General features: G+C 36.8%; 1 protein-coding gene across 3 annotated transcripts in view; it reads right to left on the bottom strand.

The window, feature by feature from the left end:
• Positions 1-9,678, bottom strand: part of NOL4 (nucleolar protein 4) — a 192,811-nt gene that overhangs the window by 38,777 nt on the left and 144,356 nt on the right. For 2 of the 3 annotated variants that reach the window (XM_035894938.1, XM_009639466.2), the window contains exons 7-8: positions 8,201-8,380; positions 7,267-7,458 (exon numbers count right to left, since the gene is read on the bottom strand). In XM_035894938.1, the coding sequence (XP_035750831.1) occupies positions 7,267-7,458; positions 8,201-8,380 (372 nt within the window). The remainder of the gene's footprint in view (positions 1-7,266; positions 7,459-8,200; positions 8,381-9,678) is intronic. The other variant, XM_009639467.2, reaches the window with a different exon arrangement.

The following is a 9,678-nucleotide window of genomic DNA, read 5'->3' on the forward strand; positions in this document are numbered from 1 at the left end:
CCGCCGATCAGAACCCTCTGAGCCCTGCCATTCAGCCAGTTCTCAACCCACCTCACTGTCCACTCATCCAACCCATACTTCATGAGCTTCCCTATGAGGACGTTGTGGGAGACAGTGTCGAAAGCCTTGCTGAAGCCAAGGTAGACAACATCCACCGCTCTCCCCTCATCTACCCAGCCGGTCATGCCATCATCTTTCAGTATAAGACAGTTGCAAGCACATAAATAGACATTACTTCATTTTGTTCATAGAGATCCTTAAATAAACGTATGAATTCTAATATAAATATGTGAATGCAAAAATATTTTAACTATTACTCAAACTTGAAAAAAAAGTTCCAAATTTTCCAAAGTGATTTGGCATCCAAACGTGAAGGTGAATGCCTAAGATGCCTCACTGGCAGTAACCAAGTTTTTCCAGAGGTACCACTAAGCACTTCTTTGCATGTTGGGCTCCTAACAACATGATACTCCCTAGTGCTCTCCTGCATGTCAGCTGTTTCCTCAGGTATTGTAAGACCAGTTCATTTCCAAAATGAAATATTGCAAATATGCCACAACTCTTTCATAATAACTTACTAAGATCTAACACAATGTGTTAAAAACTCCAACATATTTATAACAGTATGCAATACCTAAGCATTTTTTCACAAAAACCATCGAAAATACTTTACAAGACAGGGTACACTTTATCTTCAAAGGAGAGTTTTTACTCAGTGTAATGCAGTGATACGTATGACACAGAACTGTCCTACACTGCACTGTTACGAAGATTCAGAAACCTTTCCACAGCGTATTTTTAAATTTACAGACTGAAGTACAGTACTGCACTCTATTGGAGGTACTTTTATAATTGTTAGTACAAAATAGTGAAATATGAACAACCGGACTGGCATTTTAATGCTTGTAGCACTGCGTTTCAGACTGGGTTTTGATCTATTTTGCTCAGTCTTGCAGTCTTGTGATAAACACTCAATTGTAACACCTACTAAGGAATTCAAAGAAATAAGTAGAAATACTTTCTTAAATGGCAGAAGAGGCTTTTTAAGATGTTCAGTGATGTTCACATTAGTTTCTTAAGTTTTCAGCTTTAAAGTACATTTAATTGAAACATTGCGTGTTGCACCTTGATTACGACAGCACCTAATTATATCCCTATATATCTTAACATATTCATATTCCTGCCTAAACGTTAAGCAAGCAACACATTCCAATCAACCACCATTCTGTTGCTGCTGCTGCCACTGCTGCTGTGCCTACATACAGGGCTAAATCCAAGAGCAGTTTCTGTGGGACTAGTGGAAATTTTAAATTACTTACATTTACTTACATTTAAATTACTTACAACAGAAAGAAAATCCACCTGACTTTATCCACCTAAAACTCAAGTACTTTGCCTAACCTAGTCATCTAGGCTTCTTTTTTGTTTCATTCAGACAGATAACTACAGAAGTTGACTCATGAGACAGCTGGGGATGAATCTCATTGGATTGGTTCATCTAAGCGCTTCAGTGATTGCTGAGGGAGCTCAAGTCACCTAATTTCTCTAGCAAACTTAGGTAAGATTACCTCTATCCCAGATTTATCTGGTATTTCAGAGTGACAGAGAACCCCAGGAATTTTCATACTGAACCAATTCCTTCTGAGTTTGTCAGGGATTGGATTGGACACTCCAACAGCAAACAGTTTACTAGCAAAACTCCAGAGGACTAGGAAAAAACTGCATCAAATTTAACATTATTTCCTGTTTCCCCTAAACAAATACACTGAACTGGCTTCCTACCCTTCAGTTCCTGGCACAAACGAGCTAATCAAGTAACATTGCAGCAGACGTCTCAACCTAAGTCAGAATTACAGCATAAGAAAACCTGACATATTTACTACTTTTTTACTGATTTCAAGCTTACAAGTAATCAGGGTGAAGATTCTTTTACCCCAGATTTTTTTTTTTTCATAAAAGGTTTTTTTTTCTATATCAGAACTTACTGACATTTTGGAATAGATTGTTTTTCTTCTAAATTCAATAAAAAAAGTTAAATAAATGTCAAAATTGCATTCCTATCTTTTCCTCTCTCACAGAATGTAAAAGACTAATTACTGTCAGGTTGCTAGGTATTTTGGGGGTTTTAGTTTTCATTCTTTTTCCAAATATCATGTCTTTTCCAACTAACTTCTTTACCTTTGCTGAGGTTACTGAAAATCTGTAACTTCTTCACAGAATCACAGGGTTGGAAAAACTAAAGCAGGTTCACCTAGAACAGGTTGCACAGGACATCGTCCAGGCGGGCTTTGAATATCTCCAGAGATGGAGACTCCACAACCCCCCTGGGCAGCCTGTTCCAGTGCTCTGTCACCCTCAAAGCCACTCAATTTTCTGAAGTTGCCTATACTTGAAAAAGTTATTGAAAAGCAAAAGGTATCTGAGACAGATTTAAAAGGCAGCTCTGAAAAATCACATCAATATTCACTTAACTGTTCTGTGGGGGAAAAAAATATTTAAGAGCCTTAGGGGAATAATTTCTAGATCTTTTTTTTTAAGGATATGTGAGACCTAATGCAAAAAGTCAAAGTTTGTCCTTTTGCAACCAGGTTACCCATCAGACTTACATAAGTTAACCACTGTCTAACACGGGTGAGATGCTTAGAAAGGCAAGTGACCAGTCAAGAGAGTTTGGGGTATAGTACAAAGCAACAACAACTGTATTATTATTTGTAGATCTTCAAAAAACTGTTCTTGTAATAATTTTCTTAATGCTTCCCAGTTTATTAATCCATATTAGGTGTGCATCCCTGGACCAATAGACCCTCATCTTTCTGCAAATGCTTATGACCTTTCCAGCCATAAAAGGCCTGGAGGACTGAAAAGCCATGTGACCGCGAGGGCAGCTGGACTATTCAGCACTAAACTCAGTACATAATGAAAGTTCCGTGTCTCTAAAGCTAAAACTTAAAAACAGAGAGTAGATATATATCCTGAGAAATCTTAACGAGGCCAATTTCAGAAAACATACCCCCCTCTGGAAACCAGTCCCCACAGAAGTTGCTCAATCAAAATACAGAAGCACTCCAAGCCGCTAGACACATTTAAAACATCTTGATCAACATGTGCACAGTTGCAAATCACTAGAACACCTCTTACAGCCAACTGGCAAAACCAAATGACAGAAGCAGTGAAAGATACAGAGCTTAGTTATTTGTTATTGAGGCTGGTGATAGGACAGAAGGAGCTGGGATGAACAACACTGGGATCTAACCGAGGAACTGCCTTCAGGCACAGTGTGACTCTTCCTCTCTGACACGTCCAAACTTGTCTTCAGACAATGAAAAGCATTGATAACTAGCCTTTTCTCTCCAATACATAAGAATACTTTGCTCTTTGGTACTATTGCTTACTATTACAGTAGTGCCTAGGATGGAAGGAAGGTTTCCTTTTGCTTAAAGAAAAGGAAGGATCACTTTGTGAATGACAGTTTAAGACCTTGCTCTTGCATTGGGATGCAGAGAGAAGAAATGGCACAACTGTGAAAAAGATACTGTAAGATGCAGTTTTAAACTGAATACAGTGAGACTGGTGATAGGAGATCATGAAGATGGGAGGAAGCAGATAGTAGTAAGAAAATATAATTATTAAGTCAATTCAGCCTCAGTTGATTATTTCTAGCACCTAAAATTTTTCTGGACTGTAACTAAATAAATACATACTACATATCCTCAGCAGCTGTCTACTATCTTTTCTTTAATTATCAGTTTTCTATAGATACAGAGGCTGGGACAAGTCTAAAGGACAGATTTTTAAAACATTACTGAAACAGGTCATTTGACCATTTCAGGGAGAAAATTCCTTTTGGTCACAAAACACTTTATGTATTAAAGGAATTCTCATTAATATCGGTCCTTGAGAAAGAGGCACTAATTTTTTTTTTCTTTCGCTTTTGGGCTAATGAAGAGAAAAATAAATAATTTCTTTAAGAACATCAAGAAATTTAAGACGTTCACAAAATGCTACAGCATAGCGCAGGTAGAAGCACAACCTAGAGATCCCATACAAAATTTCAGGACTTGACAAACTTCCCTCCCAATGAAAGATTCTGAGCAAGACCATAGAATTTAGTAAGACAACATTCTCAACGGTTCATATGCAAAAGACAATGGGAGGAGAAAAACAATCTCACAATTTATGAGAAAAACTTTGACAGTGCCTTGTTGAGGAATAAGCTTCTGTCAGAATGAAAATGGCACAAATACAAGCTGAACAGTCAAATGGGGAAAGCATTTCCAATGTCAAAAGGGAACTCCTCAGAGGAATATTTGTAACAAGAAGCTATGCAAGCTGCCTTGGCAGCCACAGACAGCTATCTGTCATAAGTAGAAGTAGAATAACTATAAGCAATCTCTTAAAAATATTAATACTAAGAAACACGTTAATTAACAATATGAACATTTATGAGACTGCGCCTTTCCCATTGCCTCAGAGCTAGAACTGGCCTGTTATGCAGCAAGAACTGTCGTTTGGATTACAGACAGCAAATAACTGACAGAAACAGGCTTCAGGCATGCTTTTTCATCTTTACCATGCAGTCTTACACTAATTCAACTTAGTGTTTACATTTTCTCTTCACTTTACAACATGACGCTGTAGAGAGCTGCACTGTTGCACACAGTCTGAACTGTCACAAGCCATTGAGAGAATATATGAGATTATTCTCTTTTTCTCTTGCAACTAGATGCTCAAAATGTAGCATTCCGGACCTGAACAAAATGAAAAACTTGCCTTTAATATGTCTACAGCAAAAGACATCTCCTGTGGAGATTATTATCTGACATCCTATTTAATATAACAACGGTAGCACTATTGCTCCTGAGGAGATCGTTATCCTGTTTTGTTATATTTGAGGGTAGCGCCTTATTCAAATCAACACCAACACGTCCCTTCATGATTGTTTTGAACAAATGTTATTATCCAGACAAAGTGATCCTTCTCCACTGTCAAAATGGTAAGCACATTTAAAATAATCACACAGTCAAGTGCCTCTGTCCCTAGTAGCAGTTTTAAAACCTGCTTATAATCAGGACATGCTGATACAGTAATTTAGAAATCAGAAAATAATTAAAAACAACAACTGGATACATATTACATTTCAGAATTATTAAAGACATAAACATAAAACACCACTTATTCTCTTAGGATGTTAATGGGAGCTCCTCCAATGACTTTGGGTAGTCTTCGGCTCGTGTTCCTACCTGCAAATGGGGAAGCAGGACAGATTTCCCTCCAGGCCCAAGAGGGCTGAAATCTTTGACATGAGCTCCAGTGCCTTGTCACTTCCATTCACAGGCAGCAAAGTCAATATTTTAGAGGGTAATTTGTTTGTTTAAAAAGAAATAAAGCCCATCATAAACTGTCATTGAACATTATAAAAGTAGGGAATATTTCTGAACTATAAAAATTGCCTATTTGGGTCATGTTCCTAGTAATCTTTGCTCCTCTTCCCCTCCCAGGAATAAATTTGATCCTGCAACCTTTATTCGTATGAAAGTAACATTTGCAAATGTGCACTGAAGTCAAGCCGACCTAACTCTTATGGGTCTGACTGTAAGCCCCTTATTCATATTGGAAACAAAACAAGTTGCGCAAGTCTTTCAGTTGACAAAAAATGCACCAGTTTGCGTAACTGCTCATCAGTGTGAATAACGGCAATAATGAGGCCATAAATTTGAACAGAGAGGAGACTTGCTAGCATCAGCTAATTTTGTAACTATTTTCAAATGAAAGTACAGCAAATAAAAATATTTGGCATTGTGAAAGCTGAACTTGATGTTACTGAATTATTTTCAGCCAGAGTGAGTAGATGCAATTTGATGCTACTTAGTGTATCTTAGAAAATATTTACTTTCTGGTTTTCCTTCTTTTATTTTGGAAGGTTATACAACCCAACATGTACACCACCAGTCAATCTTTGGCACTTTTATCTGTACAGATGTTCTGTATTCTTTCCTCTGCGTTTTCATTGTTCAGAAACAGTGTTATCCCAATGTTTCAAATAATAAAACCATGCAGTCCATTAGAATCACAAACACATACAAAAATTTGGGTTCTGTCTTTGCTTTTTGTGTTACACAGTAGTGGTCTTTTACCCTACAAATAAACCTGATACTTTGTTCTTAAAACTGGCAGCTAACATCTCAAACAACATATGGAAATTGTAAGTAAGTATTCTGCAGAGACTGCAGGAAAGAGAAAGACACAGAGAAAGAGAGAAACAGTAAAATTCAATCATCTCCAGTAATTTTTTAATGTAATCAATGGGTTTGCAGATGATTAATTAAAAAAATAATGATATGTTTAATCACTAAATGATATCTATTTGTAATGATGAGGTGATTTTATTGTCATCTAAAGGCCAGATAGCTAAGACACATCAAACATAAGGTGTGTAGCTACCTAGTTTCTTCCAACTCTCTTGAGTTTTGGAAATACAAAAGTTTTGTGGAGATAATGAAGCTGCCAATTAGTGAGAAGACTTATTTACCCATTCTCGTGCTACTGAGTAATATTAAAATATTAATGTCTGAAAACACTGACAGTTGTATGCCATCATAATTTTAATGACTTTTGGTTCAGTTACAATTACTAAACCATTGGGCTGCTCAAACTGTAAGCTTGATGTCTGTGTTTTAAAACCATTTAATGTGTCATGCCCACCTATATATCAACTGAAAGATTTCAAAGGAGTAACTTTTATTGATAAGTAACAGGCTAAAAAGCACAAGAAAAAAACCCAAAGCCAAAACTATTGCCAGTGTGATGTTACTATGCTGGGCATATTCTTGGGTATAGCATTTCTCTAGCAGGATCTAATTTTTACAGAGCTCACAGAAATCCAGTTATCAGAGGCATTTTAAAGACAAATCCATCTTACTGCAAGCCTTTTCCAGCCAAAATCTCTAAGTGTAACCTAAAGTACGAAACAAGCCACTATATATGCCATCATTTGGTTTCCCTCCTTATGCCTTGCTTTGTTCTTCCTTTCCTATACATCCATACTAGTTCATCTTGTGACCTCTCATGTCTCAAAGCATTTTTAAATCAGTAAACAAAGGGAATAAGTTCAGAAAGAATGAAGGAGGGAAAAAGAAACCTCTGACCTGGTATTACCAAAAAAATAAACAAACAAAAAAAGACACTAAGATGAAAACAAAATAGTGCCATGGATTTACATATGGGGTTTTGATGGAAACTAGGGCTGGGTTTTAAATCAAAACTCACCATCTCAAAACCACTTCTTTTCATCCGCCTGCAGGACTTGAGGTAAGTACGTATGCGTTTTCTGGCACGCTCTTGATACTCAGGGAATTGTCGCCTGCATGAGTCAATGATAGCCTGGATCTTTTCTTTGGGCTGCTTAGAGATTGGGACCATTCGGTCCAAGTTTTCATCTACAAACAGCCTGACAAACATCTGTTGGCAAGAGGGAGACAGAGGAGATGGGTTTGGAGGGCGGCTCTCTTCTCTTCCTAGCTTCCTGTCTTGATTACTGATAGGAAGACATTTTTTCTATCCACTGAAGAGCTTTGTAATGGGAAGCCAGAAATATTAAGCAAACAGTTCTTTAAAGGGTTATTTGTGGGGGGAGGGCTGATTAAAAAAAAAGACAAGAAAAGAATAGTCTATAGGATACAGAACTTGTGAGATAAACCAGAACAGATTGTGAAAATAGGCACTACTTAAGTTTCATTATTAACAATAAGCTGTGATTGCTAATCATTTTACTGAACTGACTCTCACTTTTTCTTTGTTTGAACAATTGCTTGTGTTTTCATGCATAATTACATACATTGGGAAAGCAATAGAGAACAGCTGACCACCGGAATGGTCTTCTGATAAACTAGCTACAGCCCCTTTCCATTCAGCGGGTGAACATGCACATACACACATCCACATCCACACACACAGGCGCACACGCACACACACAGAACAAAGCTTTGGTTTCCTCACTGGTAAAGATGGCACTCTGCCTTAAAATTCTAAACAAAACACAGTAAATCTGTTGTTTGTTGGCAAGAGTTTAATGTACATTAAAATAATAATTGAAATAAATCCTGCAAATTAATGTGCCTTTAATATTGTCAAACTTACCCATAAATAACAACGTAAAAGGAATAGTAGCAATAAACAAGAAAATGATTGCAAGAGAACTTACGTTAAAAGCTTTCAGTCGCTCAGCTTCTACCCCATCTGATTCATTAACCTTCTCAGGATCTTCCTGCTCATCATGGTCATCCTCATCCTCATCTCCTCGATTCAGAGACAGATCTTCAGCACCTCTGCCTACACTCTCATTCTTGCCAGAGTCATAGCTTGAATAGCTATGTGCAGGGGACTGAAAATAGACAAAAAGAATATGTTTGTAAAAATTCACCATGGAAATAAGGTCTACTCATCAAAAATGCTTTATAAATATTTAAAGAATTACATGATTTCTTTTTATTCTTTGTTCAACATAAAATGCTCATAATGGTTGTAAGAGTGAACAATTCACAATATTCATTTCAGTACTTGAAAAAAATGTGACCAGCTGCAAATTCAGTAAATCAATTAACAAATTAATTACCTATTATAATTACAGTTAACATGAGATCTCTGCCATACAGCCTTGTTTAAGTACTATGAACAGAAGTTTCTTACAAATACCAACTTCTTTGTATAAGCCAAGATGTAAATAAGGGGCAGTTGATTTGCACAAAACTCTGAACGATTAAAAATCACACATTTTAAGGCAAAGAGGATTTAAGTAGGAAACATTTATATTCATCCAATCAATATGAAATATTATCAAGAGCTGCAATAAGTTATATAAAACGTGGAGATGATTATGTTCTAATTTCATGTGCAAAACCCCAGAATGAATTAGAGATGTGTAGGTTTGTTAACATTTTGAGAGCTTTTCTAAGAATCCTTTTCTCTTTGCGTATCAGCATTCAGAAGTTTCCCCTGAGCAGAAATTCAGCTTGCTGGATAAAACAGATGACCATCTCATTAAAGTGTATCCACTTGTAGGACCAAAAAGTTTTCAATTACCAAAAGTCAACACTGTTCATTTTTCCTTGTGATACCAAGACTTCAGTTACCTGTTTCCTCTGCATACGCTTCAAACTACAGACCACAAAGACAGCAGTAATAAAAAGCCTTCTACAACTTAACACTTTAAGATCAAAGCTTTTCCCCAGTCACACAAAAGTATCAGAGAGTATCTTCACCGGAGCCATCAAATTCACATTTAGGTAATTCAGAGCAATTTTACTTCTATAATATTTTAATCCTGTAATATTTCACTATTTTCCTCTCTTGCTTCAAAGCATACTGTAGTCTATGAACTTCAGAGTCTCCTGAATCAGGTGCTACACGATGAACTTCACATACACACTTTTTTAGGTGCCTTCTGCCTAAATGTCACCAGAAGTCAGGTGTGTATTGCCTCAGTCAAAAATACATTTCAAATATTTAAAATCACATGCCTTGATCTACATTCTCAGCTTCCTAAAATTATCTTTATTTCAGGGTGTTTTCACCAATCACAGAATGTAGCTGGGCAGTGAGGTAGGAGGGAAAGGCCAACAAAACCATTCATCTTTAAGGTATACTCCTTGCTTTAATTTCTTACTCCAACTTCTTTTGTTC

This window comes from Egretta garzetta, unplaced genomic scaffold, assembly GCF_000687185.1.
Source record: "Egretta garzetta isolate BGI_Z169 unplaced genomic scaffold, ASM68718v1 scaffold35, whole genome shotgun sequence".
NCBI classification, from domain to species: domain Eukaryota; kingdom Metazoa; phylum Chordata; class Aves; order Pelecaniformes; family Ardeidae; genus Egretta; species Egretta garzetta.